The sequence below is a fragment of the Clytia hemisphaerica genome, unplaced genomic scaffold (genome assembly GCF_902728285.1).
Source record: "Clytia hemisphaerica strain Z4C2 unplaced genomic scaffold, Clytia hemisphaerica genome assembly, whole genome shotgun sequence".
Classification (NCBI taxonomy): domain Eukaryota; kingdom Metazoa; phylum Cnidaria; class Hydrozoa; order Leptothecata; family Clytiidae; genus Clytia; species Clytia hemisphaerica.
In genome coordinates this window covers 2,692,639-2,713,092 of record NW_027104594.1, presented here as the reverse complement: position 1 = coordinate 2,713,092, position 20,454 = coordinate 2,692,639, and the positions used below count along the sequence as shown (strand labels likewise).

General features: G+C 36.8%; 2 protein-coding genes across 2 annotated transcripts; one reads left to right on the top strand and one right to left on the bottom strand.

Annotated features, from left to right (window-relative positions):
* Nucleotides 1–580: 580 nt before the first annotated feature.
* LOC136823931 (ribosome quality control complex subunit TCF25-like) lies at nucleotides 581–20,266 on the bottom strand. Its single transcript, XM_067080088.1, has 21 exons — nucleotides 20,035–20,266; nucleotides 19,655–19,720; nucleotides 17,989–18,102; nucleotides 16,838–16,904; nucleotides 12,690–12,744; nucleotides 12,226–12,291; nucleotides 11,949–11,987; nucleotides 11,112–11,155; nucleotides 10,493–10,626; nucleotides 10,033–10,132; nucleotides 9,338–9,431; nucleotides 8,674–8,723; nucleotides 8,453–8,495; nucleotides 7,681–7,879; nucleotides 6,590–6,867; nucleotides 5,335–5,425; nucleotides 4,641–4,720; nucleotides 4,375–4,447; nucleotides 3,209–3,351; nucleotides 1,994–2,111; nucleotides 581–1,452 (listed from the first exon to the last, which is right to left on the bottom strand). Exons 1-20 carry the CDS (start codon nucleotides 20,209–20,211, stop codon nucleotides 2,018–2,020), a joined length of 2,007 nt encoding a protein of 668 aa, XP_066936189.1. The 5' UTR covers nucleotides 20,212–20,266; the 3' UTR covers nucleotides 581–1,452; nucleotides 1,994–2,017.
* Nucleotides 14,121–15,690, top strand: LOC136823974 (uncharacterized). The gene is made up of 2 exons (XM_067080129.1): nucleotides 14,121–14,946; nucleotides 15,077–15,690. Exons 1-2 carry the CDS (start codon nucleotides 14,189–14,191, stop codon nucleotides 15,588–15,590), a joined length of 1,272 nt encoding a protein of 423 aa, XP_066936230.1. The 5' UTR covers nucleotides 14,121–14,188; the 3' UTR covers nucleotides 15,591–15,690.
* Nucleotides 20,267–20,454: the final 188 nt, after the last annotated feature.

Sequence of the window (20,454 nt, the reverse complement as noted above, 5' to 3'; positions counted from 1 at the left end):
TGTCACAAATAGAGACAGCATTTTATTCAAAATATTCATAGACAGCTATCACAGTTAAAGCATTAGACCACTTGGATTAACGATAACCATATTATTTGACGAATAATCAATATACTATTGCAATTCTATGAAAAAGTGGAAAGAGAGGACCGGAAAAACTCTATGAATAGCCACTTCAAACTGTCACTCGTGACACCACGAGGACTCGTGGGCGCTACTTCAAAATCAAAATAAATGGATTAAAAAATAACTGTGGTTTTTTTAAACTCAAGTGATAGTGACATTTAAAGGAAATGGTAACTTAAAAATTGTTTTGACATCGAGCTGAAGGAATAATGTAGCTGGAATCATTACAATCTAGTACCCAGAGCTACTCGCACCACTTTATGTCGAATTTTACTGATGTGCGTGAAACTTTCGTGATTGCTATCAGAATTATAAAAAAACGACCAAAGGAACTGGACTCGAGTTACCATTTGGATTTGGGTCTAGGACGGCTAATCTTTGGAAGAGCTTGTTATCAACCTGGCTATTATATCAACAACATTAATAATTTCCAATTAAATCAATCAATAATGTATAATTTATAATTTCAACAATTGTTATTTTATTCGTAATAATTTATTTACAAAAATACATCTTTTACATAATTTGTTTATTTAAACGTCTTAATTTGAGCCTGGGTGTGCTTATTTTTCTGACAATTTCGAGCCTAAAAAATCTTCTCTGATTTGGGTAGTAAAATAATTACGAAAGTTTCGCATGAATTTAGATAATTGTAAACAAACTTCTAAGGCTGGTCTTGTTTTTAGATGCTCTTATTTGTTTCCCAAGTTTCAGTCTAAATGTTTTTATAAACTGAGCTCAAATGAAAAAATCGTGCTTTTTGCAGTGAAAAATAAAGTGCTTGAAAAAAAAACAATAATAAAAAAACTTTTCTCCATTATTCACCATTCCGATAAACAACCCCTTCTGTAACATGCATGAAATCATTATTACAAAGTGCCGTCGTTAGGAACCTAAACGACATCAACAGTAATCAGAGTTTTAAAGTGTTTGTCTTGTCGTGCAATATTTATCATTTCTTGAACATGCTCAGTGAAGATTTTCCATCCAAGATGGCAAAAAAAACCAAAACGACGTCCACCAAGGAATTCCTTGGTCCATTTTGCGCTCATTCGACAATTTAAAAAAAAGTCGTTGTGTGCCAGTTGTATTTTTTGAAGAAATCCATGCTATCGGCTATTTTAGTACCATTGACCACTACAGTACCACTACTTGACTACTGCATCTTCGTTCCGATGTAGGAACTCGTGACGTCACTAAGGGGTTCCTTTTCAGCTCTGTTGCAAGCCAAGCTCACTCACCGTAAACAATAAAACGTAGTCAAGTCTGCGTACTGCGAACTACCTGGAAGATAAACCCTTACGCTACCACGACGACAATTGTAGTCTTTAGCGTAAGAAAAAATAATTCAGTCTAAGTCAGTGAGGTTTTGCGACAGCAGTCGAGGGCGACCCGAAGGCCCACTATTCATATTTTTGTCTTCCTGAAATTAGAGGAGCTTGCTACTCCGTCTCATCAACGTTTCTTTAGTTGCTGAGCATTAGGTATAAAAGCTGGGCTCTTTGGCCCCACCCGGTTGCGGGTTGTACCCTCAAACTTGCACACCGTGTTTGATTTCTCTCTATCTTTATGATAAGACAGCTTTCACTCAGTCTACTTTTCGTAGCAATTTATCTTTAGTATTTAGAACTCATTTTGGAAGTTATCGTAACGTTTTCATTGGTTTAAAGACAGAAAAAATTATCATGCCTAGTTTAGGATCTAAATTTAGAAAAGCAGAGAAAACGAACTGTACCGCGGAAAAGACAGTAAATATAATAACAATGTAACTTTGGAAATGAAAAATCCGCAATAAGACAGACATAGGATTGCAACCGTAAGATACCCGTATGAAACAAAATGACAAGATAACAAACCTATCACATACCCACAAAATCTTCCTCGTCGTCATTTAATTCCAATCTTGATCATCTTCTTCCCATTGCTGTTCGACTTCACCATCGTTGTCTTGGTTTGCTTGACCGTCTCCTTCTTGACCGTCATTTCTGGAGATGAAAGAGATGGGGAGAATACATTACCGGGGAATTGATTTTCATCGAATAATAGAGTGTCGTTTACGACAACTTCCTGTTGGCGGTGACTTAATATTATCGAATAATGGGAGTGAATCGATGGTAGAACGTAGATGGGGCTGGAATACCTTTTCGGTGACGAATTGGTCTGTAAAGATTTTTGCCACCTGCTAATACAGTAGAGTCTCTGAAACTCGAACTCTTAAAACTCGAATATCTCCTTAACTCGAAAAAGTTTTATGGTCATTTTAGCTAACCATGGCTGACAAACCTTACTCCATAACTCGAATAATTTGTGTGCGCGTTCGAGTTATGGAAACTCCACTGTACGACATTCATCACTTTTTACCGACGAATAATTTTTGCAGACGAATCTTCGAACAAATTATGTTATTTTGACGTATTGTACGAAGGAAAGATAGGATAAGAGAAAAGAAAGAGATGGCATTAGAGAAGCTGACACACAACATTTTTTGAAAGTCTGGTTCGCTTCTGATACAAGACTCCTATATAAGAAACCCTTTTTGTTGGATGATGAGCCGAAAACTAGTTTGAAGCCTTCAGATGTTCTTAACTTTTTTGAGTTTTATGCCTAAAAATGTTCTTAACATGCTCTTATTTTCGCCATTCATTTTCGCCATTTTTAGAGTATTTTTTTCCATTTTTCTAAGAAATTGGGTGTTTTTGAGTCCACAAAGCCTTAAATGTTCTTAATTTGTTCTTAACATTTTGGCCATCGAAACCTTATGTTCTCATCAGTTCTCATAGTTTGTTCTTATAAAAAAGTGTATATCGTTTAACGGTAATTTTGATGTTAGGAATGACGGATGGGCGTCAGTCTAGCGTTTTTTACAGCCTGAGTTGATAGGTAGATAAGTATCTTCAAAAGTATAGAATTATCTTAAAATCACCGAAAAACACTATATTGTGTGTCTTACTTAGCCAAGTGAATACGGGCTTAGTTAACTAGGCTAACAGACTAATTCTCAAAATGTCGAAAATCAATTTGATTAAAGCTTTCCAGAGAATTTCGGACAGCCGAAAAAAACAAAACAATTCCTCAATCCTACCTGAAGGTCATAGTATGTAGAAGTTCTCTCATGGCATTCATCAACCCTTCAGCACCATCTCTCAACACATTTCCTTCACCAGCTTCATTGGGTATGGCACGTGCTTCGTCTTGTTGACCACGTGCTAACCGCTCGTTCTCTGCCTAAAAATACAAACAAAGTTTCCAGCTGGCACACAACCTTGTTTCAACGTTTTTCTAACATTCACAACGTCCATATAACGTTAGATAAACGTTGTGTGCCAGCTGGGTTAACATCACAGTAGACTCTCTTCAACTCTAATGTCTCCTTAACTCGAACAAGTTTTATGGTCCCTTTAACAATGCCTTATAAACCTTACTCCTTAGCTCGAGATTTCCTGCATGTTTGATTTATGAAGACTCCACTGTATAACAACACTAAAATTTTAATGAAAATTCTATGTTGAGTGTTAGTGTTAAAAGCCTTTTTTGTGATCACCAGCCTCTTCTACATACTATAGACCTATCTTGGGTTTTGGCAAAGTCACGTAACTTAGTGAAACTGAAAAACACTTTGTCAGCTACCAATGGGCTTTTCCAGAAATAGTCCGCCCCCCCCTGTTGAGGATATGGGATATTCAGATTTTTGTTCAGAAGTGGATATCCATGGGGTTAAATATTTACAAGGGAGCAGATATCCAGGGGTAAAGTGTCTTTTCAAGTAAAAAATACCATATCCAGGGGTAAGCATCTTTATAAAAGAGGATATCCAGGGGGTTGAGCATATTTTTAAGAGTGGATATCCAGGGGGTCTTTACTAATAAAGTAGATCCAGGGGGGGTCGATACCTCAATATCCTCAACAGTGGGGGTAAAAATCTTTTCTGAAAAATCCCAATTTGAGACACAGGCCGGCTGCATGAATATTGCCATGGTGATGTACATTCAAATCTTTCATGTTAGGCATGTCGAGTACCTTCACTTTTAAGCTGCTAAGAGGCCTCTGTCATTTGCCGACTTTGTGTATATCAAATTTTCCTGTAAAAGTTACTCTAATATCGCCACACTTCTATATAACACATGTCCAGACAACACTACATAACCACATCGACGACAGATTTAATATTGTCTCCTAAACTTGTCTACCACCTCTTCAAATGCAAATGGAATTGATAATGGCGATTTCTAATTAAGCAGCGGCGCTTACCTGATCAAAAGACGGCATGATGGATTGGAAAAATAAAGACAGTAAATTCCTTTGGTCTTGACTTCCTTGTGGTCTAAAATAAGGAAGGAACAATCAATAATCCCTGGACATTGAAATTGAAAGAATCTGGTACCCCTTTGGTAGCTATACTCAATGTTGGTTCGTAAGATACCAGTTTTCCCTAGGCAGGGTACTAATATGATCCGAACTACGGTATCCATCGCCCTTAATAGCTGATATTTATGTATTATCTTAAAAAAGCAAACCTATCAGGTCTTGAGTAGCCGGTCACAGAATCTTCAGGTGGCAATGGGTCATGTGTCATGATGGTTTGGTTCCGAATAGTCTGAAGATGTGAAAAATAAAAAATTCGAAATTCTTTTTAAATCCTGTACTAGGCGAGACCAATTTAATATGTTGTTCTACGGGCCCGACCGACCCTATTTTTGCTAAAATCAAAAAAATAATAATGTCGAATTTCCACTACAATATATTTTACACACTAGTTATTTGTAAGAATTAAACTTGAATAAAGCTGAAAGTTAATTCAAGAAATTGAAAAATTTAGAAAAATCAAGCATTTCATGCACTAAAATTTTATTTTGATCTGGATCGAAGATAAAAAAAGTGAATTTTTGATCCAGATATTTTTGGAAAATATTTTCGGTAACTTACCAACCCTGATAAATGAAAAATTTATTCTTATTTTACCGACCGACCGACCCATATTTTTCTAATGATCTGCCCGTAGAACAACAGATTAAATTGGTCTCGCCCTATAGATTCTTGCTAATTCCAGCTCATATTACTGGAACATTTCTGTTTTAAAAACTAATTCCCCTTCCCAATCAAGGTGAACCCCTTGTAGATTCCCTCTGTAAATCGAATGAATTAGATCCAATCGCTGGAAAACTAACTCAATGGCAAGTCAAGCATCCTTAATAATAAATTCACACTCACGGCTGATAAATTGGTGAGCGCTTCTTTGATTTCCGAGATTAAAATATGCCTTAAAACGTTATTAGGGATTCGATTGTACTTCGTTTCACGCCTGCAAAGAGAAATCAAAAATAAGAATCGTTAAGGTACTCACATACAGTCGACTCTCACTTATTCGAAACTTTTCTATAATTCGAACCTATTCTCAGTACATCGAGTTTAAACTCCCGAAAAGGCTAGAGATGAAACTCTTACATGGGAAATGAAACCAATTATTTCCCATCTGGATTATATGACTCACGTGCTAGATTCAACACGTCATTCTAAATAGTAACTCGAGTAAATCGACCGGAATCGACTACATCCACTTTAAAGTCCTCTATATCGTTTTTTGAGAGCTTTCGATTGGTATAAGTGGTTTTGAGTTTTATTCACTTTTAAATTTCATCAAATATTAGAGGTCAACAGGTTTAGCCTGTGGCGTCAGTTTTTGAGTCCTAAAAAAATTTCCTAGGCCTTAGCAAAAAAACCCCTCGCGAAAAAGTCTTTATTAGTAGAGGGCATTTTGTAAAATCGCTTTATTGTTTTGGTCAAAGCACTTGTCATACATTTTTGGAAAGCTAAGGGGTAGGAGAATCAAAATTACTTAGGTTCCAATTTTTTGAGCTTCAAAAAGCGCAAAAACTGGACAAAACAGCTGTTTCTAGCTGAAAAACACTGTTTTTTAAAGGTTAATATCTCGAGTTAAGTACAGAAATCACCTATACTTGCAATATATCTCTAATCTTAAATTTTTGAGAGCTTTCCAAAAATATACAACATGTCTCCGTTTTCTCCAGCTAAAATTTTCATTAATTTTTCACCCTATGATTTTTGCCTAAGACCGTCGTATTTGTCCGAAAGTCACACCAAATTGTCCGAAAAAAAATTGGAACCTAAGTAATTTTGATTCCCCTACCCCTTAGCTTTCCAAAAATGTATAACAAGTGCTTTGACCAAAACAATCGAGCGTCCTAAAAAAAAACGAACAAATTTCCCCCTACTATTAGATACTTCATTCTTTGAAATGGACCGGGTTTGGTTTCGTCGCATAAAAGATGTCACGGGTCCTACTAAAATGCGAGGAAAATATGAATACTTCACTTATTTTTGCTTGAGAAAGTTTGAAGATCACTCATTCGCACTATAAGTTTGGGAAACAGAAAGACACAGAATAAAGTTTAGGCTTGTCGATAGAAAACGAACACTAGTCCATAAAAAAAAACAAATAGCTCACATAATTTTCGCTTGTTTAATGTCTCCGGCGTGTTGATCGTTTTCATCCATGATCCGTTTAGCAGCGCTCACGATCCAATCGATCACTTCGGGCGCTTTCCAAAGAACGTGTGAGCGGCCGATGTACAGAGCACATAGTGCGTTAAGCGGCTTTGATTGTTGGATGTAAGATACCGGATCAAAGAGCGGGAAATGACGGAGAGTATCATCAACGGAAACGCCGCACTTGTCCATCAGCTCGACAAATAGTGACGGAAATCGAATGAGAGCCTTTCGTATCTGAAACACAAAAATGAAAAGAATTCTCACATTAAAAAAAAACAAAATGTTCGACTCCTCTTAGATATTTCTTTTCTCCCAGAGTAAATCTTGAATTTGATCAACCTCAATTGATATACTCATATACGAACGAGAATGAAATTAGAAATAGTTGCAGTTGACACTTTCTAATTCGACGTTCTACTACCTTAAGGGAACTTATTTTGGCGGTGACTAATTTTGACGGGCAGCAAAAATCCTAAAAGAAATTAATTTTGGTGGGAACTTATTTTGGCGAATGGCGAAATTTTTAAATTTTGGCGGGAACTAATTTTGGCGGGAACTAATTTTGGCGAATTTCGTCTAAATTCGCCAAATCCGCCAAAATTAGTTTCCGCCAAAATTAGTTCTCTTAAGGTATTCGATACGATCCATTATTCGATTATGTTGAAAGTCACCGTCAACAAGAAACGACGCTTTATTATTCCAACTGCCCTTAAATTGTTCAATGGAAACCCAATTCTCCTTTAAAATGGAATTAGAGAGCATCAGCTGTATCGTCTTTTGAATTTAGCCCGTGGAAGAGGGAGTGCACTCAATGTGAGTCAAATACAATAGGTCTTTTGGTTTACAAAGTATTGCTCGGGGCTAGGTATAACCAACGTTCGTATAACAAATTCTTAAATTAAGATTTCGGAAAATCAGTCAAAAAATTCCAAAAATATACACCATAAAGATAGATTTTTGGCTAAAATTTTCTCTGCAATATATGTAAGGTCTTTGAAAGACTACAGCTTATGTCCGCATAAACGTATTTCAAAGATAAATGCTTACCGCTTTGTTAGCTTCTTCAGTTTTCCCTTGATAGAATTTGGCCAGTGCAAATGAGTATAGAAAGTTGGGTAGCATGGAGATATTTCTCAATGTTTCGTATTCATCGAAAAGTTGGATAAAGTACGCATACTCTTCAGCCTTGATGGCGTAATAATCTATCATCAATAAGGTACAGAGTGGATCTTCTTCCGGATCAAGGCTAGTGGAAAGACAAATAATATACATATAGTTTGAGGCCCGAAGGGGCTAGAGAGGAATTTTCAAATTTTCTCAAACAAAAAAAAGTGAAGCCTTAAGTTTTCTCGTGAAACACAAATAAAGAACATACACCTTTTCGACCGTAGCCGCCAATAGCCGCGCGGGCATTTTTTTGTTCGTTTTGCCACTCTTAAACCGTCCCAGTCTTTTTTTCGCACCTATAGACAATAGAAAAAGGTGTCAAAAAAGGATTGGATCGAGTTTAGTTGGATAATTGAATAATAAAGTACACGCACCTGACCGCGCGACTACGGTCGAAAAGGTGTATTTATACCTACTGACCTATATACCCTGGAACAAGTTATATCCGCCGTCTTTGATAGGAGTTTTTTTTAAGTGGTAGCCGCAAAGAAAACAGTGTTATTACCGGTAATTGCCGCGATGGCAGTGCGCGCTTATGGAGCACTCTCTATTTCATTAACATGAAATATAAAATATGTTTAATTAGGTTAAATTAGGTTTCCCTAATATCAGACGAAGGACCAGAAGGTTAGGAGAAGGTTAAATTTCTTACCCTAACAGCAATTTACAAAATTCCAACGCAGTTCGGTAGCACGCTAAAAATTAAAAAGTAATTCAATCTTAGATCAAATCTTCTATATCGTTTTAAACCAAACTTAACCAAACTCAAACCATCAGGATATCCAGCCCTTTAGACGATTATACACCTCGTATAACCAATATCCTCAACACCCGCTGATACATTTTATCTCTGCAAAACCAAATCTAGAATACCTCGGTCTCCAACATATTTGATGTGCCGAAACAATGCCAAAAAGAAGGGTCTAAAATAAAAGAAGAAAAAAATTTATCAGCGGCCAAAACAAACAGTTTTATTTTCAAAGGGAAAATGGACGCCAAACAAGGAAACAAGAACATAGGCCAGATTATAAGGGGGAGCGTATGGGTTTGACGGTGTGACTGTATTAGCCATTATTTTCCGTCGGTGTTTCAGTAATTCAAAATTATGAACCCTTCCTTTGTCATTAATTGGTATTAAAAACCCCTAATGTTTAAATCTAATCTATACATTATATGAAGCTGCTTGCTAGCTTGCAAAAGCAATACAAATTATTTACTTGGACCATCAAATACCATTCGTTTAAATCTTTATCTGGCAATTTCAATTTCAAAGAAGCATTCCAAATGACGTGGCGTTCGCTGTTTTGTTTTGATTATCATTTCAGCCAGCAATGTTTTTACAAGCTCAGCATAACTCTTGTAGTGATTCCGACCTCCTCTCAGATACCATTAATTTGGCTTTAAGGTTTTTATTCGGAAACTGAATATCTATTGATTGATTGATAAATCCAGTAAGTTTTCAGGACTTTACTTTATTCATAGTCTACTCCACTTTTTTCCCGGACACACTGTATAGAAAAACAATCCGTTATCATACCTGCTTTCAGCTCTTTTGTAGTTCAAGCGACATGTTCCAAGTGCAATATTGAACAGCGTGTGAAAGTTGCATTCAAAAACGTACAACGCTCGCTCTGTAGAAATGATGAACGTAACATATAGGTAGTTTAATACTCGGTATGTAATCAAGGAGCTCACTCTAAATCCCATCTCGAATTCATCCAACAAATCGAAAGAAAAGACTGTAGCTTTAACGAGCTTCAGAACTTCATACAAATTTTGTCCTCGTTGAAAAGATATTTATGAGTGGGAAATTATAATCATAAGACTTTTCTTGTCAAAAGACCAGTTATCGATTGAAGAAAGCCTCGCTGTCATGAGGAGACTGCGTAAATTTAAGGAAAAAAAAATAGTCCAATACATATCCAAGAACGTGTTGGCAAGTGTTTGATTATGATGATATCGTTGAACATTGGTTTCCTTGGGCCCCCAAAAATTCCACTCCGGAAATAGTGTCCACTGGTCCTAAGAAATTCCCCCTTAATCGTTTCTAACGCTTTTTCGTTTAACCTTTTAACCTTCTAATTTTAAGCAGTACCAGTTGCGTATGGTCGACAGTTGCAAAAAAAAATTAAAACAAAAATACTAGTTTAGATCACAAATCTCTAAAGATCTGCTTCCTATATAGATAGAAACTCTCTTCGCTACAGGATAATCAGAAGCCTACAAACATACCGACAAGTTCAGAAGCCATTTGAACATCTTCATTGTGTCGACAAACTTCACTCAATTGAAGCATCGAATCAATGTGATATGGGTACATGTTTAATAAAGCCTGGCAAAAAGGAAAAATAATGTTTTGAGCTTTTATGGATATGTAATACGATCTTCTTTTTATAAGAACAAGTAAAGTTTGGTCGAAGCTAGTTGCTTCAGCTGCTGTTCTTATTTTTTTGTGATTATCAACCTCAAATATTATTAAAATGTCTGAAATTTGAGGCTAAAATTAAAAAATAGATAGGCAAAAAGATCCTATTACGAAAATATCTTTAAAACAAAAGTACTTGATGCTCTCTAATTTGAGTCCACGCTCCATCGTGGACTAGAAACTCCCATAAACGACTCTCTCTTATTCGATGAAAATCCAATTCCTAACAAAATCGAATTAGAGAGCTCACTACAAAAAAGTACATACTATAATATTATTATGGTCCATGGATTCAACAGCATCATAAAACTTGAATTGGATTTTCTGGTACGTTTCTTGATGTTCGAATGTAAACAAAGAACTCATCGTCTCATCACTTCGATCCTCACACATTGTAATACCTAGTGGAAAGCAATGTAGAGTAAAAGATGGGCTGTCCAGGTGGTCACACTCAGTGACCCGGTAAAAATAAAATGAAGGAGGAGCAGATTTTGATTACTCTGCGCATGGCACGTATTCCCTTTAAAGGCCATGGCTCCGTGAGAGAATATGCCAAGGTTGGTGGACCGTTTTAATTTTTTTCACCCAGATATGGGATGAATACAGTGGAGTCTCTTCAACTCGAACTTCTATAACTCGAACTTCTATAATTCGAATGTCTCCTAAACTCGAACAAGTTTTTGCTCCTTTGCCTTCAGTTCACGATGTCTTAAAAACCTTACAGCACATCTCAAAATGTCTTTAGCTCAAACAAATTTGTGTCCCCTGTGCTTGTTCGACTCGACTGTAGCAAGGAAAATATGATGGCTCTGTCTGAGAAAGAAATCAAGTAACCAAAAGCTCTTGAGAATCAGGAACTAATTAGGTAGTAAGGAAAACATAATACCTTGTTTAGAGTAGGGTGGCCAGTTATCCTTGGGTACAACAAGTCTACAAAGTAACAAGTCCAAAGTATTTTTTAAACAAAGTTTGCGTCTTGTTTCTGCAAATTAAGAATTCCAAAGTAGTTTTCGTCTTGCTTTGAGTATGAGATAAAAACGATGAAATCCTTTTTAATATGAGAGGTAAGCCCTGTTACTACTTGCATGGATCGAGTTTCCAATATAAAAGGAAGTGTGGTCAGTTTAGTCCGCCATCTTGTTTTCAATTCTGGCCGTCAATAGCGTTATTCGTATGTTCAAAATTATGTAACGTTCAAAAAGATTGATTAGAAAATAACATGGCGGAATAAAGGACTTCAAAACTGGACACACTTCCAAGGGAAATCTATGCGTAGTTCTAGCCTATCTATTGTGTAAAGGTATATGATATTTGTGGAACGAAGAGATAAGTGGTATCTCTCCGAAACATACAGAATGAGCCCTATCCCAAAGAAGTTGCCTACCCTTGTATAAGAAAATCATAAAGAGCTTCAAGCCATCTTTTAACTCATTGCTCGCGACAAAACCAAGATGTGTCGCATCGGCAACAGTTGTTGAACAGAACGGATGAACATTTTGCTCAACACTCAGCACTACAGGTATACAGGTATACAGGTAAACCGCATAATGGTGCTTTTCATACTTCCCCACTCTTGTACCACATTGATGTCATCATGGCACCGTACCGCGTTTCCTCTATTAAGCGCCACACCCCCATGAGCATTGCCCCCTAAAGGACGCCACACCTAATAAAAAGTGCGTCCCTCAAATAAACGCCGCCCAATAAAAAGGGTTTGACCTACCTCGTGAGGCGTTTGAATCTTCGTTCGTGTGGGTTACGCCTAAAATGAAACAATTAACTATTTTTAATTTTGTCAGAGCGTAATGGAAAAGACGAACACCTTTTCTTATAAGAAGAATGCCAGAAAGTTTTGAAGCCTGTGAATATGACTTTGACCTTTTATGCTTTTAAGCGTAAAGTCTTCGTTTGTGAGTATTTTGGTATAATTTGTGTTCGAGAGTCTGAACATATAAAAACTTGCTAACAACTTGACGGAGGAATCGAATTTTCATACCGACCTTCGATCTTGATCAACGACTGACGCCCCAAACCGTCTCTTCATCTCATTGGCTGGATTCAAGTTCCTAGAGAAGGAGAAATTGAACGAAATAAACAAATCTGTTCATTTTCTTTAAAATAGTGAAACACCTAAAGAAAATGAACAGAGCTTTTTTTACCTTCTTGACCAAGAAAACTTTGGACTATTAATTAAACAGAATTCACCCCTACCCATTTCGAATAGACCATATAATTTCCATCCAGTAAAATCCATGATGTCAGTCATATTTCGTAAAAGAAAGATCGGTAAAATCAGACCACCATACAAAATTGATCTTTTCATAAGGATACGGGAGGGGATAATTTTTAAGTCCATTCTAACAGTATAAAACGAGTAGCTTGGACAAAATTCAATACTGTACCCGATTTACCAAAATGTGCTTATGTCCTTAAGCATCTACATACTGTCAATTTGTTAATTTACCTGGCGTCTACAGATAGCAAAGACTTGTTGCGAAACGGTTGTTTGCCAGATCCATCTAAAATATCAATCAAAATTGATTTTAAAATTTAAAAGGATAGTCAGATGGTATGAAATCTTTTGCTTGTAGAATCATTACATGGTCCTAAGTAAAACCTCCACATCTTTTTGTCTTTGTGTAATGGGGATGTCTCTCATAAGGTAGGGGGTATAACTCTAATTTTTCTGGACATTTCCATCTTTCACATACCCTTACATACGCGATATAGGCGACAATTTTTTTCTTAACCTTTTTTGCGCGAACAAAAAAAAAGTTGAAGGAAGTTCTACTTTTTTCATCCGTTACGTCAATTTCGACCAATGAAATTGCTTCATTTTTCAACCGACCAATATCCTTACAAAAACGTAAAAAAGCTTTCGCTCATGTCGCGCGAAAGTGGAGACCTGCCTTTATGCTACGGTCGCTTCATAAAGAATTACCCCTGAGTCTAAATCCCTAGAAGTCCAAAGAGAGTCGAAGAGAAGGTTAAACAATGACGCCTGGAAATAGCCAGTTCGAAGCTTACCAGGCTGATCAATAATGTGAGTAGTTTTTCGGAACTATATTTACGATTTCGTTGTTTTCTCATTAGCACTGACAAAGGTTCTAGAAAAGTCGAAAGTGTGGAGATCTTCCTGGGCATGCAGGGATTTTTCTAAGCACTTTTTTATGTCCGTATACCGGCCAAAATACTCAACTTAAGATCTAGGTCAATCTAGTTAAATTAATCATTTTTGTTGTTTATGAGCAACAATAACTAATTATTATCTACATATTCAAGAGTTTTTGGGAGTTTCGCCCTCTGAATACTCACAAGACCCCAGCTTCATCAATGTACAGCTTTGCTCAGCAAGTTCCGTTTCAGGCATATTAGAAATTCAATCTAAGTTTACAAAAACGGTCCCAGCTCAAAGTGCTTAGAAAAATCCCTGGGCATGGTATTATTACTCGTAGTCAATAAGTATGCATGCGGTCGCATGGTCGTACATTTACGGCTTATCAACTCAATTAGAGCAGAGTATAACTGATGATTTTTTCTTTTTGCTTTCAGCACGTTTCTAAAATCCGAGCTCCCGAGAATATTTTAGGACTAGCGAAAAGTTTACGTAGCTTTCTCAGTCGTTTATTCAACGTTTATAACCTTATTATGAGAAAGAATAACAAATAAATTTATAACCATAACTTATTATTATTTATTAAACCCTTGGAGAAATTAAGAACTCACATCTTGCTAAAGCCTCGTTTGAGAATAGTAACCATGACAAAGTAGTCAAGACGAGGATAAAAAAACATTAAAGTTGACGTCAAATAATTCTTTTTTTTTTCGAACAAAATGACGTCACATAAAGAATTGGAAAAGATTGAAATAGAGACTTCATTTTGAACTGGTTGATTTTATAGATTCATTTGGTTTGTCTGCGTTTGACAGTTGGTTTGCTGTATAAGTGTACTGGTGGAAAAGATGTTTTCGCTGATCAAGAAGAAATCAGAGGAAAAGAAGGTTAGCAACGGCGACTCCAAGGATGTTGTGGATTTACCTGTTGAGCAATCGTCCCTTGCCGAGGCTATTGATTACAAGAGTTTTTACGAAGAGGCGTGTTTGGAGATTACAAAGTTAAAGAAGATTAGCGAAGAAAAAGAATTGTTGGTGAATCATATGGGTGAGGTAACCAGCGTCTTGAAGGAGGTGGTAAGAAAGAATGATGAGGAGTTATTGGTGGTTAAGAAAGAACGTGATGCTGAGCTAGATGCGGTTAAGCGGGCGTGTAGTGAGAAGCTGGTAGCTGCTAATGAAGAGGTAGAAGCCATTAAGAAGGAGTGTGAGGATGATATGACAGTTTTTAAGCAGGAACACGAAAATAATTTGGCTGCCGTCACAAGAGCCTGTGATGAGAGGCTAGCAGCCGTTAGCAAGGCCTGTGACAAGAGATTAGCGGCTGTCACTAAGGAATCTAATGACAAATTAGAAGCAGTTAGTAAAGCCTTTGAAGGTGACCTTGCTTATTTAAAGCAGGAATTGGTTGTGGTTACAAAAGAGCGTGAAGAGAATAGCATGCTAGTCAAGGATTTACGCCACGTGAATGCGTACTTGACGTCAGACTTAAAGCGCTCCCGTGAGCAGCTTCAACAGACTGAACAGGAATTGGCTGACACGAAGAAAGAGTGCCTCAAATTAGAAGTAGATATTCGAGAATTAAAAGACTTGACCAAAACGCAGATGTAAGTTTGTGTAACACAAAGAAAAAGACTTTTTTATTCCATTATGATTTATTGCAACATTTGAACACTTAGCGCAAATGATAGGGGGACGGTAAGTTCTCATGCTCAATTTCTTTGGTTATTATCATAGGTCGACAATTCAAGACATCGAAACACACAACAAAGAATTGGAGCAAGAAAACAAAACACTGATCCAAGACTTGAAAGAAGTCAAATGTGAGGTAGATGATGTCAAAACTGAATTGATTGCTTCAAAGGAGACTGTCAAAGGTTTGGATGGCAAGCTGCGTGACATCGAAGCTAAGAACGCCGAACAAGTTGCCGAGATCAAGCAGCTCAAGCAAGAACTGCAAGCCGTGTCTGAACAAAAAGACGTCCTCGAAGAAAAGTACAAACTCGAGGTCCGAAAAAACGTATCACGACAACACGAAATAGATGACTATAAGAGTCGGGAGTTGAGAGTGGCCGGTCATTTGGTTCCATTGGAATCTTTAATTAAGAAACGAATGCAATCTCGAGAGGTACTTTGCTTTAAGTTTCCTTTCCGACGACTTGCAACGCGTACGGATAGCCTTGCATATTTAGACGATCAGTCCTATAATATTGCACAGGAACTCCTTGCTGAGTTTCTACATGTTGCTTAAATGCTAAGTGTAAAATCTGTACAATAATATCCTTATAAATAATCGTAACTAGGTATTTTCAAAACACTTTGTATTAAAATCTCTTTGTATAACCCTTGTAAATATATTTAAATTCCCTTCAAAAATGACTTTGTTTCAAATTATTGCTTCATCTATATTAATGTAGACTGGTATAAAATTTCAAGTTCAACCTGAGGTATGTGAAAGTTATTAACCCCAGACTCCATTTTTATTCGTTTAAGACTCGACCGAGATAATATACAGTGAGCTCTCGCCAATTTGAACCTCTATTATTTGAATCATTTCATAATTCGAACTAATTCTCACTTCCCATCAAAAAAGAACTTTCATAAAATATGTCGTTCTTTATTGTCGTTTTTTCTCGTTATTTGTCGTTCTTTCTCGTTTTCATTCGTTATTCATTTTTATTTATGGTCTCCTTTTGGAGCTTAAACTTTCTCTTCTGAAAAAATGTAAATCGACAATCAATTGAGAAGCTAAAGTAACTTCAATAGTTGGGCCAAACGCTTGCGCTCTACGGCAGTGAGTCAGAAAAAAATGTCTCTCATAGAATACACGTTTTTATAACAACAAAGTATATAAGAACATAAGGCTTCGATGGTCAAAATATTAAGAAGAAGTTGATAAAATCCGAAAGCTTCAATTTTGGATGTTCTTATAAGATAACGTGTACAAGGCCATGAGCCAAGGGCTGATTTTATTTAAGTTTGAGCTGAAAGAACAATGGTGGTTTTTGAAAAAGAAACTCAACATTTTAAAATTATTAAACACTTTCAGCAAAATGCAAGTTAAGGGGTTAAGGCGAACATCTACGTTTTGGAACCACAGTTTTTTTTAAGTGAGGGTGTCCAAGAAGATCAATACCGGGTGCACCACAAAAAGTTTCTCTCTTTGAAACTAATCTTTTCGAAATTTAAAAATTTTAATCGAGTATAACTTTTGATCTAATAAATCGAATTTAATATGACCCATCAAATTTATCAAGTTTAGCTTTCTTCTTTACAATGAAATAGCCGGAATGGTTCTTTTAGTATTTTTAGATTTCGAGAAAATTAGTTTCAAATAGAGAAACTTTTTTTGTGACGCACCCGCTAGATACATGTTTTGAAATCTTTGATTTCGAGGGGCAAATAAACACTAAGGTTTTTAACTCGCTAAAAGTTTAGTCTACTGGAGCACATACAATTAATATTTAGTGAGTTAACCCATAGCTACAATACACATACCGGTAGAATCCATATCCGTTCTTGGAGTCACGCCCAACATCAAATTTGCTCGATCAATCTCGTCCAGCTGTACAAAAGAAAGTAATACAGTTTTAAATGCAAAACAAGAGCGAGTTTATGTATTTTCACTTCTGAAGACGGTTAAGTGACTGAAGCAATTTGGAAAATCCCGCACTTCTGACCCGCAAAATCGAGGATGGTAAAAGTGCTGATTTACCGTCGTCCTCGGTTGGTCATGATCTAGTCAAATTAGAACCTTGCCGTCTCCGTCGCTGAAAAATGACATACACAAACTCAGTAATAACAGCCAGCAGTGGACTTGTTATCTTTTCCGGCTACTGTTGTGGATTCAACCTAGCCTATCTCTACCCCAACACGCGATAGGTGTCGAGGAAAAAGCCGTGGTCGTCTGGTACAGGCAAGATTCAGCCTGGCCTATTATCTGATATTGCGATGGCGGATTGGAGGCCACCTGCTAAAGCTCTAAAGGATTGGGCCAATTTCCCATCGGAGAGGAACGATAGTCGGCCTTTGATGTGCCGTATCCCCAGTCGGGTTCAACTACCCTTGCGCGCAAACCTAAAAATATTTCGATTGGACCTAGCAATCCCCGAAAACGAAGGTTGGGTTACCGGGCCTCCCGGTCCAAAATCCTTGACGTGGTCTTGTAAAATTCCGTAATCTAAACCCTCCCGACTTTCAGAGCTTTAGTGTGTCGGATTGAAATTTCTGCATCTGGGTGCCAGATAACCTGACCTAGCGGACTAAAAGAATCGGGCGGTCTCACATGCCACTGGTACTTATTATGAGGAGCGATGGCCAAGTGGTCAAAGGCGTCAGCGTCCTGACGCTCCTTCCAATGTTCCGTTCAGTTCATAGATAGCCGAGCCGGCTGGCCGTGAACCCCGTGAAAACAATCGAAAGACTGTGTAAAAGTCCTAGATTACTGGATATCCACGTAAATTATCGACTCTATCCATCTATAACTTTAATGGGTTGACGGCTATCAAGGTCACGACTAAAAGAATTCAAAATTTCACAAATTTGAAGAAAATTCTTGATCCTTTAAAGATCGATAGTATCCTAAAAAAAAACGACAAAATCTTGCAATCCCTTAAAGAAAAATCATTTCATAACAGGTTGTTGCATACCTCAGAGTCATCAATGTTAGTATCGTCTTTGCTTGGACTTTTGTTCTTCTTCTTGTTCTTTCTCTTCTTATTTTTCTTCTTCGTTGTCACTTCTTGTTCTTGAGATTGTGATTGCTTCAGATCAGAGGTTATTATGTTATTTTAAAAACTTTTCTTCCACACCGGTGTCTTATCAAGTTTATGTATTTGCACTTTTAAAGACGGTAAAGTGACTGAAGCGATTTGGAAAAATCCACAGTCCTGACCCGCGAAATCGAGTACGGTAAAAGTGCTGAAGACGACAGCTTCAGTCAGTCAGGATGTATACAAATTTGAACCTTACATTCTTTGTCGCAAACACACACATACATAAACTTGGTTATATTTTCGGGTCTGTGCCTGATTAGAAGAAGCGGCATAATATATTCATTATTTATATTAGACCGTCTTACTAGATTTATGGCGGACAAAACTGTGAAGGAAATTGTTTGTGTTATACATTTCTACTTTACATTTTGGCTTTATTTACAGAGGCGTTGACTCAAAAATGGGCAGTGACGCATGATTACCGTGACGCATTGAGCGATCTTTAGGTCCAGGATAAAAAGGGCCCAAAAGGTATTCATGCCCGTTTCCTTTTTCAATAGGGACCGCGAAAGACGGGGGTAAAATGGTTGGAATCGACCAAAATGTTGTTTTTAGGTTTTAGACCACCTATAACCATGGGATAAGTTTTAGAAGCATTCTTATCATTAAATAAATGTCCTGTAAAAGTTTGGTGGCCATAACTTTATTTTTTATGAAAATATGAGCAATTTTGTAAAATTTTGAATGGCAGACGACCTACCAACAAAAAATTGGATTTAGACAGGTGAGCGCGTCCTCAAACCCCTATGATGTTATACATTTTTGGAACTGGAAGAGATCAGCGCTGTTTGTTTTTTTTGTCTCATTGACCCAATCAAATCCTACAAAAAATTATTCAGTTTTTTCTTTTTTTCTGGGAAAAAGCCACTTTTGAGGGCTTTAGCTGTCCTCCCCGGCATTAAGACAAAGATAATATGAAATTTCAACCTTTTTTACATATTCTTTGTTAATAAAAATTAACATTTTCAACCGCGCTCTGCTGTCTTTTTTTTGGCTCAAAGTTTATTGGTATTCGAGAAATTCTACAGAATTGTCGAGCGCGTGTTTGTTTACAATTCGAAAGTTCAAAGTCCACGGAGAGTGACAATCTGCCAGCTCTCCGGCATACAGGATATTTTCGATTCATTCGTACGGCAAACGAGAATTTTGAAAAAAAAAATTGATAAAAAATTAAAACTTTGTCTTGAGAACCTTCCTGCCAAGTTTCAATGTTATAGCATTAATAGAAGTAAAGTTATTGCAAAAAATGTATTTTTCGACATAACCCCCGGATTTTCACTTTTAAACCTATTTAACCATGATTTTTACAAAAATCCTCGAAAATCGTTCCATAAAAAGGGTCATTTTCAGGAGATAGAAAATTTCATATCTCGAGAACGGCTTGGCCGATTTTGATGAATGACCCCTCATTTTTTTTCTTTTTTGATGCTCTTTCCAATGAGCATGGTTTCAATGCGCTAAAAACAATTTGAAAAAATCATTGCGGTCCCTATTTTCAAGGCACCTAGACGGTATTACCAAAAAGTAAAATTTCCTTTACCTGCTCTTGAGGTTCATCATTTTTCGATTGATTTGCATCCAAGCTATTTTCTTCTTCGTCTGCCAACTATTAAGAAAAAAGAATAGCTTTTTCTAAAAAAGACTTTACACCTACGACCCCCGGCAAGTTTTCCGTCCAGGGGGGTAGAACCTAGAATACCCAGGTAAGCCAGTTAATTTTGGTGAAAAATCTAGGGGGTCTCTTCAAAATGGATAAAAACACAGGGAAGGTAAACAATCTCGTTTTCGTTTTGGGTCTTAAAAATTTTCATTAGAAAGTTCAATTTAATTTTAATTTTTCAGGTAATGTTTAATTTTAAAAGTTTGACAAATACCAGATTTTGAATCCCCCAGATATAACTTTCCATTTGCGTTTCTTACCAAATCAAACATGTTGGTAGGTTTAGACTTCTTCTTATTTTTCTTTTTGACGGTGACATGATTGATCTCTTCTTCTATCTCTCCCTCTACTCCATCATTGTCAACTTCATCTTCATTTTCATGCGTTTGTTGTTGTTGTTCTTTTTGTTCTTGTAATCTTCTCAAAGCTCTTGACATTGTTAATTTCGTTCGGTTTGTTTTTTTAGATTTGTTTCGATTTTTATTTTTTTTAATCACTAAAAAAATGAAACAATCAAAAATGTCGTTAAAGATTATATTCGTTTTATACGCTGACAAAGCAAACAAAAGTTTTTTTAAATTTTGCACTCGCGTATCGCCGAAAGGGTAGAAAGTTTTTCTTTTGGTTAAAAATGATGTGTAAGCAAATGGTAGGAGATAGATTAAATAATATCCTTGAAC